Source organism: Capra hircus, chromosome 4 (assembly GCF_001704415.2).
Source record: "Capra hircus breed San Clemente chromosome 4, ASM170441v1, whole genome shotgun sequence".
Taxonomy (NCBI): Eukaryota; Metazoa; Chordata; class Mammalia; order Artiodactyla; family Bovidae; genus Capra; species Capra hircus.
This window is the reverse complement of record NC_030811.1, coordinates 17,569,138-17,584,266: the sequence shown is the minus strand read 5'-3', so window position 1 is coordinate 17,584,266 and position 15,129 is coordinate 17,569,138. Positions and strand designations below refer to the sequence as shown.

At 36.2% G+C, this 15,129-nt stretch overlaps 1 protein-coding gene across 1 annotated transcript in view; it reads left to right on the top strand.

Annotated features, from left to right (window-relative positions):
• UBN2 (ubinuclein 2) overlaps nucleotides 1-15,129 on the top strand; it is a 67,001-nt gene that overhangs the window by 36,239 nt on the left and 15,633 nt on the right. The window contains exons 8-14 of the mRNA XM_018046884.1: nucleotides 327-456; nucleotides 2,473-2,591; nucleotides 3,060-3,173; nucleotides 3,762-3,905; nucleotides 4,624-4,674; nucleotides 6,848-6,890; nucleotides 10,569-12,119. Of these exons, the coding sequence (XP_017902373.1) occupies nucleotides 327-456; nucleotides 2,473-2,591; nucleotides 3,060-3,173; nucleotides 3,762-3,905; nucleotides 4,624-4,674; nucleotides 6,848-6,890; nucleotides 10,569-12,119 (2,152 nt within the window). The remainder of the gene's footprint in view (nucleotides 1-326; nucleotides 457-2,472; nucleotides 2,592-3,059; nucleotides 3,174-3,761; nucleotides 3,906-4,623; nucleotides 4,675-6,847; nucleotides 6,891-10,568; nucleotides 12,120-15,129) is intronic.

The window sequence follows — 15,129 nt, the reverse complement described above, 5'->3', positions numbered from 1 at the left end:
AAAAAAGTATATATATATAAAACTAAATCACTTTCCTGTATAACTGAAACTAACACAATGTTGTAAATGGCTATACTTAAAAAAAGAAAGCAAATTATTTGCCATCTTGTTTAGGGTTATAAATTCTACTCTTAAACTAGATTCATTGAAATTTTTTTATAGCATAGTTATTTATGTTGTTTTTTTTTTATTTTTTTACTTGAACAATGCTGTCCAGAAAATCAGGGAAGTATAAAATGAGAAAAGAATCTGCCTCTGTCTCCTTACCTGTTTGTTACTACCTAAAAGAAATTCTCTACTACATATTTGTTATTGTTTTTGGTCAGCATTGAGTTACAGCTGCAGGAACTAGGCCCTGTCATTCGTAGTGGTGTCTACTCCCACCTTGAAGCTTTCGTGCCATGCAATAAAGAAACACTGGTAAAACGTCTGAAGAAGTTACATCTCAATGTCCAGGTAAGAAGAGGAACAATAATAACTGCATCTGGGGTTTTAGAACCTGTAAAGAGACTGGTTTCTGTTTGCTGCTTTTGCATATTAATTGCTGTATAGTCATAGTATATATATTTAATAACCATAGAATGTTCTTTTTAAGGCCTGGGATACAATTGCTTTTCAACAATTGATAAGTTTCAATGAGAAATAATGTTTTCTAATGCTTCCTGGATGAGGTAAATAACTTCCTTCCACAGCTGACACAACTTCATCTTCAACAAATAATCTGACATGTGTCACTCAATTTTCTTATTCCCGAAATAGACCTATATAGATATACTTACTCACATAGGCATGAAGACCAATGGAAAAAAATCACAGGGTTGCATGTAAACTCAAAGATTATTCATTGTAATCATCCGTGTTTTGCTAGGTTCTTTTCCACTACAACCCTTCTAAGTGTTTCATTACAATATCAGGAAGTTCTTCCATACATTGGGCCAGATCCAAGTCCTTTCCATCCTTTCGACCCTAATTCTGCTTTTGGCATGGAATTCTGTTACAGGTTGTATACTTCCATTAATAAAATGGTTCTTTTGAATTGAGAAACTATAGTTCTTTCTCAGTTCAAGCAGGTTAATGAACAAATGAAATTTATTCTAGGTCTCAGATTTCCTGGACTGTGGAATGTTAGCTATGGAAGAAGACATTTATCTAACCCTTGCTTTTCTTCATGTGGTATAATTATGTACCTTTGTATCCCTAAACATATTGTGTGGTTTGCATGTTTTTGAGCTTCATATAAATGGAGAAAGAGTGTCTGTTTTCTTCTTTAGCTTGCTTATTTACACTCAAGATTATGCATTTCAGGTTTATCTGTCTTTACGTGTAGTGGGACTCCATTTTTACTGCTGTGTGTACAGTGTTCCATTCTATGAATATATTTCAGTTAATTTATTCATTTAACTGTTGATGGATACTTGATGTTTTCCCAGGCAGATAGTCTCAACTATGTAATTCTTAAGATCATCAAGAAACCATGATACTGGATTTGCATTTTTAAGAATGATATTTTATAGCAAACACTGTCATGTGTGCTGCAATATTAATTGGTATGCATGAAATAAGTAAAATGCTTGTTAGTAATATTTGTGTTTTATTAGATTTTGGTCACTATTTAATCATTTTATTACATTTAAAGTGTCCATATAATTTACTGCCCAAACATGGAGTACTTTTAAGAATGTAATTGAACACTATTAATTATGCTGAGGCAACAGGCAAATGGAAGGAAAGTTATGACCAACCTAGACAGCATATTAAAAAGCAGAGACGTTACTTTGCCAACAAAGGTCCGTCTAGTCAAGGCTATGGTTTTTCCAGTGGTCATGTATGGACGTGAGAGTTGTACTGTGAGGAAAGCTGAGCACCGAAGAATTGATGCTTTTGAACTGTGGTGTTGGAGAAGACTCTTGAGAGTCCCTTGGATAGCAAGGGGATCCAACCAGTCCATCCTAAGGGAGATCAGTCCTGGGTGTTCACTGGAAAGACTGATGTTGAAGCTGAAACACCAGTACTTTGGCCACCTGATGCAAAGAGCTGACTCATTTGAAAAGACCCTGATGCTGGGAAAGATTGAGGGCAGGAGGAGAAGGGGACGACAGAGGATGAGATGGTTGAATGGCATCATCAACTCGGTGGACATGGGTTTGGGTGGACTCCAGGAGTAAGTGATGGACAGGGAAGCTTGGCGTGCTGCGATTCATGGGGTCGTAAAGAGTCGGACATGACTGAGTGGCTGAACTGAACTGAACAGGCAAAAACTGGGACTCTATTTGGCTGTCTGAGAAGTATGGTTATCCTAATTTTATATCTAGTGTACATTATGAGAAGTCAGCGTTGTAGAAGAAATGTCTGTATTTGAGTATGCTATTGTGTGATCAATATCTAAAACCCATATTTCATCTTTTGAGGATCTGCTTACAAAATAGGCTATGTAAATATGCTTGAAAAAACTTTTAGTTTTTTTTCCCTCAGGATGATCGTTTAAGAGAACCTCTGCAAAAGCTGAAACTGGCTGTCAGCAATGTCATGCCTGAACAGCTATTTAAATACCAGGAGGACTGCCAGGCTCGTAATCAGGCTAAGTGTGCCAAGTATGTACCTCTTTTAATTGGACTGGCTTTTGCACTTGAGAAATAGTTGTTGCTGTTAGGGATTGGTCTTAAGTAGAAATCCACCTAAACCACTAGAGTGGTATAATTGAATATTTTCTAAATGGTCAATCACTTCCCACTCAGTTACTTTGGGGTAAAAGGCAAAAGATCTTTTGATGTGTATGAGTGTGATCAAAGCTAGAGCTGACACTGGTAAGACATTTTACAGGTTGACCTACTTGACTGGTTGCAGTTAGATACAAAAGATAAGTGTTCATGCCTTTATATTAGAATTTGAAGACCTTATTTACCAGAGTGCTATATAATACACTTCAAATTCAAAGTACTATGTGGAAAGTTAAATTCCTTATTTACCCTGTCTTTGAAGCAATTCAACAAGTATCCAAGGAGCATATTATAGCAATGTTGGGTTACCACTTTGCTGCATAAAGTGTTTTCCATTTTTAGGTTTCATACAGATGAAGAACGAGAGAAAAATGGGTCCGAGGAAGATGATGAGGAGAAACCAGGGAAACGTGTGATAGGACCAAGGAAGAAATTCCACTGGGATGACACCATTAGGTAAGGTTTAACGAAAACCTTCACTTTCAACGAAATAGATAATGCAGAAGTACAGTGTTTACGGTTTCTCATTAAAAAAGACTATAGTAAATGGAAAACTTGATTAGAAGCAACCAAAAGTTAGTGTGTAGGAAAATTTTATTCAAGGGGAATTAATTTAGTTCTAATATCCATAGAGTTCTGTCACTTTTATTTTCATATAGTGGTTTTCATAAACTAATCTTACTGAGTAAGTCATACTGGTTTCAGAGGTGAAGTACTCAGTGTGTTCGTGTAACACGTCATCTTTCTTACCAGTATTTCTGTACTCTGAGTAGAGGGTTTAGTTGTAGGACTACCCCTTTTAAACTTTGGTGCCTGGATTAAAGGTACCAAAGGGAATTATCTCATACTGGGGATTTGGCTATAGTGCACTGAATGATGTATGTTAGAAATTATTTATCTTCATGTCATCTTCTGAATTCTTCAGATAATATTCTTTATTATTGCTGTCAGATTTGTGTGCTTTTTAAAACATCTGTTTCAAGCTTAATTTTCTACAGTTTGCAGTCAGATTTATATATAAATATATATTTTTAATCTGTTTAGAACTTTGTTATGTAACCTTGTTGAGATCAAATTGGGATGCTATGAGTTAGAGCCAAATAAAAGCCAGTCTGCTGAGGATTATCTTAAATCCTTTATGGAGACAGAGGTGAAACCATTGTGGCCTAAGGGCTGGATGCAGGCAAGGTAAGAAATGTGACATCCTAGATTTTATTTTACTCTCTTATTGCTGTTGTTAAAGACACATATATACACACACATTACGTTCATTTTCCTAAGAACCTAGTGTGTTTAACATTCTGTAAGTCATCTCAGAGGATGCCTACTCTGAAAGCTTCATTCACTTAAAAGAAAAAAGTCATATGGACGTAGAGATAAACGTAGAAGTGATTCTCTTTAACTGACCACTTTTTCTTTTTTACACCTAAATCTTCCTAATAGAGAAAAAGGGAGGGGGGAAGAAGGTTATGAACTTTGGGAAGGGGGACCTTATATGGGTATCTTCAAGATAAGTAACTGAATACAAGATTTAGACTGCAGAAAAAGAGGCACAGCCTTACTTCTATTGAAAATATAGTCAGTGTAGAGTGGTATCTCAAAAACTAAGGGTAGCTCAGTTTAAAGAGTTAAATGTAGAATGTTAAAATCAATAGGCCTGCTTGTCTCAACCTGTCATCGTAAAGTGTTCATCTTAAATCAACAGAAATCTGTTAAAAGATTTAAATAAAGAGGTAATACAAAATTTTGCATAATATAGGTTATTGAATTTACTGTACCATGGTTAGTCTTTATTTGGTAAATAGCAAGTAGTAGCCTATTGAGTATCAAATGATTAAAATTACAAAATGATTATCCTTTTACTGTCTGCTATGGAAAAATAACTGTGTTTTTTTAATTTTTCCAGAATGCTTTTTAAGGAAAGTCGGAGCGTACATAATCATCTTACTTCTGCTCCGTGAGTAAATGCAGACCCCAGATTTCTTCATTTATTTTTATTCACATTATATTTAGAAAACAAAATATTCATTAAATGCTAGGTAAAATAGGACTTAAACATACAATCTGTCTTAACACAGCTTTAAAAAAAAATCATTTTAACTGTTGACTCTCTAGACCTAAGGACACATTTCTCTATTTAAAAACTTCTCAGGCTGGTCTCTAAAAATTTGAATCCGTAATGTAATATATTGGCTTTAAATCTGGTGGTGAGAAGCCATTTAAATAGTAAGGCTTCAGTGGTTTCCTTTGTTCCTAGACAGTCTGCCCTCCAGTTCTTTTGTATCCTTTTTCTTTTCCTCTTAATGACCATCTACAAAGGTAATCTGTTAGCCTCCTGCTTTCCACTACAGTTCTGTATATATCCTACCTAGCCTTGCCTTGCGAAGTGTTTTATTCCACAAGATTAATGTACTCTTCATGTCCTTCCTTCTGTCCCCAAATGGATCTTTTCATTCGTGATGTAACTACTAAAGAATGGTCTCTAGTAAAAAGGCAGGTTTTTTCTGTGGTTATATTTTTGTTAAAAGACTTCCCTGGTGGCTCAGATGGTAAAGCATCTGCCTACAATGTGGGAGACCCAGGTTCGGTCCCTGGGTTGAGAAGATCCTCTGGAGAAGGAAATGGCAACCCACTTCAGTACTCTTGCCTGGAATATCTCATGGACGGAGGAGCATTGTAGGCTACAGTCCATGGGGTCGCAAAGAGTCGGACACGACTGAGTGACTTCACTCTACTGGTTATCTTGACAAGGATTCTATTTTTAATTACAACTTAAGGCTCCTTCTCTATAGCCTAGAAGTGTAGTGTTAAGGGTTAATAAAATATAAAATTAGCAGGTCACTGAGAAGTTACTGAACAACTCTAGTGCAGTACTTCACTAAGAGGTCTGGATAACAATCTGGTTTGTGTTACAAAATTCCCCCTCTCCTTATATATAGTTGTAGTAGATAGAATTTTTTTTACAGCTTTTAGGAAGGACACTTTGTTAGTATACTATCGGAAATATATTGAAGTTGGCTTTGGTTTTCAGATCTTGCTATTTTTGTTTTTTGGGGGTATAAATTTGGAGTAGTTTGGTTTTATATGTTATAGGTTTACTTTGTTGCAGGTGGTTTACATATCCCAGGGTCAGCGTAAATGTATTTTTTTATGCATTTATGTGTATTTGTGTCAGTATTCCAGGCCTTTAATTTCCCTATAGTCCTAAAATCCCATTACAATTCAAGTATGGAAATGATTTATTTCTTTAATTCTAAAACAAGTTTTACATAGATCCTTTCCCTCAGTTTGTCTTTTTTTTTTTTTTTTTAGTAGCCTCATTATTATGGCTAACTTTTTGTTTTGTTTTATATCAGAAAGTAGGAATCTGTGTGATAATATAGGCCTGGAAGTCATGAATATTACTGTTGCCTTAATGAAGTTGTAGATTGACTGTAAAATTTTAATTGAGACATTTGTTAATTTAATTTAGTGAAGTAGAAATATTCAGACAGTGTTCAGAAATATTCAGACAATTTTAGCTTTACAACCCTTTAATTATTCAGCAAACATGTGAGTACTTTCTTGTGTAAAGAACCCTTAAGAGTTTTTTAATCTTTTCACTTTTTCACACTGCTTCACAAATGTTCTAAGCTTCCATGGTATTTTTTTATTGCCCTTTTTCTGTCAGCTTTGAAATTTTTTATTTGAACTCTTTATGTTAAAAATAACTTTCTTAAAAAACTTGAGGATTTTTTGTTTTGTTTTGTTTTTTAAATAGTATCTCATTTATAACCTCTTAGCATGGTTTCATTTGAGCTTGAAGTTCCTTGAAGCTCTTTTCTATAAATACTTACAAATTCCTACCAATTCTTTGAAATATGTCTCCTTTAGGCAGCTTCGTTAGCCTGTTTTGAGTTTTAATTTTTATTTTTAATAATTATATTTAATTTAAAAAAATTTATCATCTACATTTTACTAATGGTTTGACCTTTATTGTAGTTAATTGAGGACTTGAAATTAGTAAAAATATTGGGGTATATTCACATATAAACTGAATACTTACATACGTACGAGATTATGTGTTACAATTTCCTAATGAGTGACTTAACTGCTATTGAGATAACCTCCTTTTTAATCTCTTCTCTTAGGGCAAAGAAAAAGGTGATTCCTGCACCTAAACCCAAAGTGAAGGTAAGTATGGAACCAAATCTGTAGTTGGTGATAATTGGTGACTATTCAAATACATTCTTTTGATGAAAAGGTTATATGGCAGTTAGCATAGATTTAGGTACTGTTCTCTTAAGATGGGTATTTTCAAGCATTGTAAAAATCCTGGAACCATTGTATTTGGGAGAATAGATGACTGTGGCACTGGGAAGTTTACATACATTAGTTGAATTCTAAGGCTTAGTACTACTTAAAAATATTGGATAAAATATTAATATGACAAATAGCATTTAAAAGCATGGCTGGGATCTTCAATGAGTGAAATCCCTGTCTCAAAACAAAGGAGAAGCTGCCAGAAAATTAATCTGTCACTGAAACTTCAGTTGCCTTAGATGCATTGCTGATTTCTATCACCTTTCACAGCATAGCTGATAAGATTTTCTTAGACTTAAATAGATTGGGAATTGGAATGAAGCTCTCCATAAACCTGGGACTCTCAGAGGATGACATTTTTAGTAAAAGGACTAGAAAAGAAATCCATTCACCAGTAGAAAGATTAAGAAATTTGTGTGTTTTGGCTTTGGTTCTGAATTAGGAAAAGAAAGTCTTTCCTGAAAATTTTCCGTGGATTAGTTTATACAACCTGCGTGATCTGGGAAAACCTCAAGCTAAGAAAATAACTTAAAAGTTGCTAGATTAGTATTAATCCAGGGCATTGGCAAATCACATTCTTTCTGGAATAATGTACCCTCATCCCATACCTCAAAGGCTTATTACATGTGCTTAGTTGCTGAGTCGTATCCCACTCTTTGTGACCCCATGGACTGTAGCCTGCTAGGCTCCTCTGTCCAGGGGGATTCTCCAGGCAAGAATACTGGAGTGTATTGCTATGCCCTCCTCCAGGAAATCTTCCCAACCCAGGGATCAAACCCAGGTCTCCCACATTACAGGCAGATTCTTTAGCATCTGAGCCACCAGGGAAGCCCAAAAATACTGAAGTGGGTAGCCTATCCCTTCTCCCTGGGAACTTCCAGACCCAGGAATCAGACCGGCGTCTCCTGCATTGCAGGTGGATTATTTACCAGCTGAGCTACTGGGGAAGCCCAAAGAAAGGTTTCCCTAATTGGGAAACGAACCTAGGTCGTGGTGGTGAAAACACCAAATCCTAGCCACTATATATACTGTGTCAAACATCTGAAAATACGGAATACATGAGGAAATGTTGTGAGGAAGTATTCCTATGAGTGGGTCAGCAGAGACAACCAATAGAATCCCTGAGAACAGCAAGTGATGGATTTATTATGTTTAGAACATAAAGTAACTTAAGTTATTTAATATTTTAAAATGGGGGGGGGGGCAAAAAACGTCAAAATAGGACAAGGCACAGTTGAACCAAGTATTGGGTTGGCCAAAAAGTTTGAGTTTTTCTGTAGGCTGTTTGGAAAAAACCAAATGAACCTCTAGAAGTGAAAACTGTAATCATTTGAAATTAAAATTGTAATGAAAGCCCATACCTTTTAGATTTCAGACTTTTCTGATAGCTTTCACTCTTTGAATAAAGTCTCTTTGCTTGTGAGGTTATGGGCAGAAGATCTGTATTTGCTACTCTGTGGTCTTCTTAACTTAATAGTGTTAGAGGCTTTTTGAATACAGATTAAGTAGTTGTCTTTTTCTTGGTTAACCTACTTTTAATTTCTAATCCAAATAATATTGAGCCAGTATTTGATTAAATCTATTGGTTCATGCTTTGTTTTGACATTTGACTTATTTTTAAACTCCTAATACCCACCATAAAGAGTTGGTTAACTTTTGGTACATCTATTTAAACATACAATTAAATTTACCAGAACTCTGATAACGAGTGTGTTAACAGTGGGATTATCTGTTGTGTTCATCTTTAAAAAAATTTTTTTAAATTTATTTTTGGCTGCACTGGGTCTTTGTTGCTGTGCACGGGCTTTCTCCAGTAGCTTTGAGTGGGAGTTACTCTTCATTGCGGTATGCAGGCTTTTCATTGCTCTGGATTCTCATTGCAGAGCACGGGCTCCAGGCACAAGGGCTCAGCAGTTAATGCCAGTAGTAGTAGGGCATGGGCTTAGTTGCCCCCAACGTGTGTCAGATCTTCCCAGGCCAGGGATCAAACCCTTGTCCTCTGCATTGGCAGGCAGATTCTTAACCGCTGAACCACCAGGGTAGTTCTGTTTCATTCATCTCTGTGATGAACTTACCTTTTTCTTTTCCCCAGATGGAAAAAACTGTATTCTGATTTTTCTTTCCTGCTCTAATGCCCCTTCAATACCTATTTCAGTTATAAAGGTAATACAAGGAATGCTTACAGGGGAAAATGCAAACAATATAGAAAAGTGAAGGAGGAAAGTAAAAGTATCCTGAAATTTCTGCTCACACAGAGGGAAAAAAACTTCTTACTTTCTGGTACACATCTGCCCTCCTTTCTTCTGGATCTCTGTGCTTGCCTCCCCTCCTTCCTTCCGGATGCATCTGCCCATCCAGTCATTCATTTATCCAGATTGAATTAACATTTTATATAAAAGGAATAACCTGTTTTTTCCACTCATTTATCCTAAACAATTGGCCAGTATAAATCTACACAGTACTCTTGGATGGATTAAATGTTATTTTTATAAAGAAAAAATATTAATAAAGAAGTTACTTTAAAATGGCAGTTTTATACTGGTAACACTACCGATATTATTTTGATGCCCTCCCTCACTCTCAGTTTCTGTCCTCGTTATAGTGATGGAGTTTTCACTGAACGGTATGTCAGTGCCATCGTGTCTCATCTGCATTTCATCTTAGCAGACAGTCTTGACCTTAATGTAGCTACACTTCAGACTGCTAAAAGGCACGGAGGCTTTCAGTCAGGGCTGTTTAGAAGTTTTAGAGAAATTGCTAACAAAGTTAGAGTGCAGTGGCATTCTTAAGAGAAATAAGAATTTACTATTCCTATTTATTGTTATCATAATACCTTAGAAGGTAGATGGTAGAGACTCTATTTCTCCATGCTTTCCCCACTATAGTTAAGGTAAGTGCTATGGTGGTATAAATTAGTATATAAGGTTTTGGTTTTATTTGGATTTGTCTCTTTTTGAAAAACTAATTGAAACTTTGAAATGATTTTTGTATAGTTTTTTTTCTTAATTATAAAAATAAAATGTCAAGTACTTCATATTTTTCTTGAGAAAGATACTTTTTTAATGCTTTTGCTCTTTAAGTATTTTAAACTGCTCTAATTCTATCTCTTCCTTGAATTTTAAGAAGGTTAAATTCTTAATTCTCTCTTAGGTATTTAGAGTTTTAATTTCTAATACTCTTGTTTTCTTAGCATAGTACCTTGCTCATAGTGAATACATATGAAATAAATTATGAATGACTTCTACCATAATGAATAGAAAACATAATTCAAATGTGCTTGAATTGAATCATCTACCAGTTTGATGTTCTGGTTTCTCTATGTACTGTCTGTAGGTAGCTGTAAGACAGGCATATAAAGAGGCCAAAATGCAAGGAAGCAGGGAGTGATGATCTGTATCATAGCAAACTATACTATATAAGATGGGTAAAATCCTAAGATAAAGGCAAAGGGACTTGTGAATTATGAAAATTCTAATCCTTTAAAAACTAATACTGTGTAAATTTTGATTAATTGTTTTTATTTTTCCAATATAATGCTGCTTATGCTAGGAGTGTAGTCCAAAAAAGGACCAGAAAACTCCTGCATCCTCAGTGGCTTCAGTTGGTGGTCCTTCAACGAGCTCTAGCACATCGGCCGTGGCCTCTACCAGTTCTGGCTCCACGCCAGTGCAGGAGACCATCTGCCTTGATGACTCACTAGATGAAGAACTTTCCTTTCATCCACCTGCTCTGGATCTTGTTTCTGAAGCTTTAGCTGTTATCAACAATGGGAACAAGGGCCCTCCAGCTGGCTCAAGGATAAGTATGCCAACTGCAAAACCTCGTCCAGGACTGAGAGAAGAAAAATTAGCAAGTATCATGAGTAAACTGCCACTGGCTACGCCCAAAAAACTAGATTCTACTCAGACTGCACATTCGTCGAGTCTCATTGCTGGCCACACGGGGCCAGTACCAAAGAAACCCCAGGATTTAGCTCATACTGGCATCTCTTCAGGCCTTATTGCTGGTTCTTCAATTCAGAACCCAAAAGTTTCCTTAGAACCTTTGCCAGCCAGGCTGCTTCAGCAAGGACTGCAGAGGTCAAGCCAGATTCATGCTTCTTCCTCTTCACAGACCCATGTCTCCTCCTCTTCCCAAGCCCAGGTTGCTGCCTCTTCTCATACTCTGGGAACATCAGAGGCCCAAGACGCTTCTCCTTTAACACAAGTAACAAAGGTGCACCAGCATTCAGCTGTCCAGCAGAACTATGTGTCTCCATTACAAGCAACTATTAGTAAATCACAGACCAACCCAGTGGTGAAGTTAAGTAATAATCCCCAGCTTTCCTGTTCATCCCCACTTACTAAGACTTCAGACAAGCCACTTATGTACCGCCTTCCCTTATCCACACCCCCACCTGGAAATGGTTCTCAAGGGTCCCACTCCCTGGTTTCTAGGACAGTACCTAGCACCACTACCTCCACTAACTATTTAGCCAAGGCGATGGTGTCACAAATCTCCACGCAGGGTTTCAAGTCCCCCTTCTCAATGGCTGCATCCCCAAAACTTGCCTCATCTCCAAAACCCGCCACGTCTCCTAAACCCTTGCCCTCACCTAAGCCTTCTGCCTCACCCAAGCCCTCTCAGTCAGCTAAGCCTTCGGTATCGACTAAACTTATTTCTAAATCCAACCCAACTCCCAAACCTACTGTATCCCCAAGTTCTTCCAGTCCAAATGCACTAGTGGCCCAGAGTAGCCACTCGAGCAGTAACAACCCAGTCCATAAACAGCCCAGTGGAATGAACATCAGCAGACAGTCTCCCACCTTGAATTTATTGCCCTTGAATCGCACTTCAGGCCTTCCGTCTACAAAAAATCTTCAGGCCCCTTCAAAGCTAACAAACTCACCATCCACTGGAACTGTTGGGAAGAATAGCTTGAGTGGAATTGCAATGAATGTACCTGCCAGCAGAGGTAGCAACCTTAACTCAAGCGGAGCTAATAGGACTAGTCTGTCTGGGGGAACAGGAAGTGGAACACAGGGTGCTACTAAACCGTTGTCTACTCCACAGAGACCATCCTCTGCCTCAGGGTCTTCAGCGGCAACAGCCAGTGTGCAGGTACGTATGTCAGATGCACTTACCCGATGAAGCGGAAGGTGGTGTAATCTCTCTCAGTCCATTTAATGATCTTATTATAATGTGTCAGTTGTTTATACTTTATAACTTATGGATGTTGATGTCACAGTGATGGATAATCTTGGGGACACAATTTTTGTTGGGGTGTGTTTTTTTTCATCACATGCTTGCTTTCAAAATTCTTGAAAAACACAATTTAAAACTGTATCTTATCAAAGTCCAGAACAAAGTAGTCACTTAGGATTTTAACATACCTTTGCTTGTCTCTTCTTTTCCCTGTCCTAGTCCCTTTCTCCTGTCGACTTTCATAACTTTTTAAATCAAATTTATACATTCATATTATTTTTTTCCTTTAACTATGTCTTTTTGAATAAAATTATTATTTTTTATAAATTTTGCAGTTGTTCATATATAATTGTCTGTCAAATTAGTATCAGTAGTCTGTTAATACCATACTTCCCCCATTCATGAGTTTTTCATTTAAATTTCTCTCTCAGTTAACAGGAGTACCTAATTCAAGGAATCTTTTCGAAAAGGCTAATGTGAAAATTGTTCTACTTCAGCACTTATATACCTGATGATTTCTGTCACGCTTGAATAGATACAGACTTCTTGGGTCACTAAGTGTCTCACTCCAGATTTTATAAAGACTGCTCCACTGACCCTTACTATTTAAGGTTATAAAAACGTTTGAGGCCATTCTGACTTTTTGTTCCCTTATAAGTAACAGGTTTTCTCTGCCTAAATGCTAATCACATTTTATCGTTTTCCTTGAAAATCAAGTGTTCCTAGATAATGGCTAGGTTTATTTAGATAGTTTTCATTAATTTTGTGCCTAGAAAATAGTAACATCTTTCAGTCTCTGACCCTCCCATTTTTTCAGCTCAAGAATATTTTATTCTGTTATGGGCCTGATTATCATTTCTGATCCATTTGCCTAGGTTTTTGAGAGCTCTATTGCTCATATATTTCATCTCTCTGCCTTTCATGTCATCTCTTCTGTTATTATTTTCATCTATCTACCACTTATTTGTATTCTGAGGCTTTCTCATATTTGTTCTTCACTTTACTCATTTGGTTTCTTTAACTTCCCCCCCCTCCCTTGAAACATATCCATGTTCACAGTTGGTAAAATTCAGAAAAAATTTTAAAAAGAAAAGTCATATATCACCTCACCAGTGTTGATGTTTTCCAGATACTTTTATTAGACTCTTCAAGAAAGTAGATTTTATATAATAGTATGTTTCATAAGCTTTTTTAAAAATAGCATTTATGATGTTATTTCTTAGCTTCTCAATTATCCTTTGAAAATATGACTTATTTGTGAAACTCTGGTGTCTGAGAAAGTGCTCTGACTTTGTACTGCATCTTATTTACGTGGAATAGGAACATCTAATGAAGTAAGTTTCCGCGTGGTATCGGAGAGATTTCCTGCTGTTCAGTACAAGCTAAGTGTTGATGTTCAATGTACACCTGAAACCCAGACCGTCACTCTGCCTCTACTATAGGCTTGGAAGTGAATGAATTCTAAAATTCTGATATAGAACAAAATCCCATTAACTGACACTTCATCAATTGAAATCTAGGATTTATAGATATTTTATCCATATGATTTTGCTTTTATCAGAAATAAGAAAATAGCCAAAAAAAAAAACAAAACCCTAGGGATCATATGTTAAAATTTAAGTTATAACTAAAGTCTAGGAGTTAGTCTACATTCTTATTTTATTATCTTTGTTAAAATGTTGACTGTTTTTTAAATCAGTCTTTAATTTGATTTAAGTTGATGTGAGAGGATTATAACCAAAATGACAGTTCCATGGCCCATATCCTCCTTCCTATTGTCAACTACTTTTAACTGTTAGCTTTTTCTCTTGTGTTTTTTAAAAATAAGAATGAATGGAAGTCTCTTTTAGTGTTATCTTTCGGCTTCTCATTGTGATAAATAAGGCTTTTAACTGTCTTATACTTCTCCCATTCTCTTCAGAGACTAAAATGACAACTTTTGGTTAAATCTGTGACTTTGTAAAAGATTGTCTGTGTTGAGCTAACTATTGTGATCTGTGGTTTCAATCATAAATTTTGGGCTTGTTTCCTGGAGTTAAAATTTGCTTGTTTTTTTTCTTTCACTTACTTTGTTTTCTTTAAAGTTAAATCTCCCTCTATCTTTCGTCATCTCCAGAATCTATCAGTTCTGTCCACCCCCCCCTCGGAAAACTTCCTACATTTGATCATTTATCCCAAAAGAACAATTTGGTTTATTGTTTACCAGTTAGTTTCTTATCAAGGAACCTACATGGCAAAATTTGTGTTTCTAAAATGTAACTCCTTTCTTCTGATTTCTTCTTCTCCAAAATGGCTTTATGATTTGGAGACTTTAATGTTCCTGCCTCATATCTGATCCTTTTTGTCTTTCTTATTGGTTTGACTGAAGAAAAGATCAGTAATTGAATAAGGTTATTCCTAACTTTTATTCTCTTTTTTAACACAACATCTTATTGATGTCTTATCAGCTACCTTGTGGCCCCTAGATCCTGTCTTTCTAAAGCTAGCCAACACGAAAAACAGATTTCCTATCTATGTCTATAAAATATTCCACTTGCCTCTGAAAGATGTCTTTAGCTGTGTGCAGATGTGAAAATGACAGGTCCTGAGGTTAACCAAAGTTAAAGTCTTTCTAGGTTCAGATTAATCTCTACCTGCTTTTTATTTAATAACTTTGCACTAAAGGCTTTCCTGTTCTTTCTTGCCCTTCAGCTTATTGATTTTCTTTGAATCCAGTCTTTGCCACTCTATAATTTCCAAAATAATTCATTAAGCAAATATTTACTAAGTGTTTAATATGTGCCAGGCACTCTTCTAGATGCTGGGGAAATTGGGATGAGTCAAGATCATGCCCCCACTGATGGGGCATATATTCTAGAACGAAAATAAGCAGAACACAGTATTTAAAAATATTTTGTGCTATAAAAATAAAAATAATATGATAAAG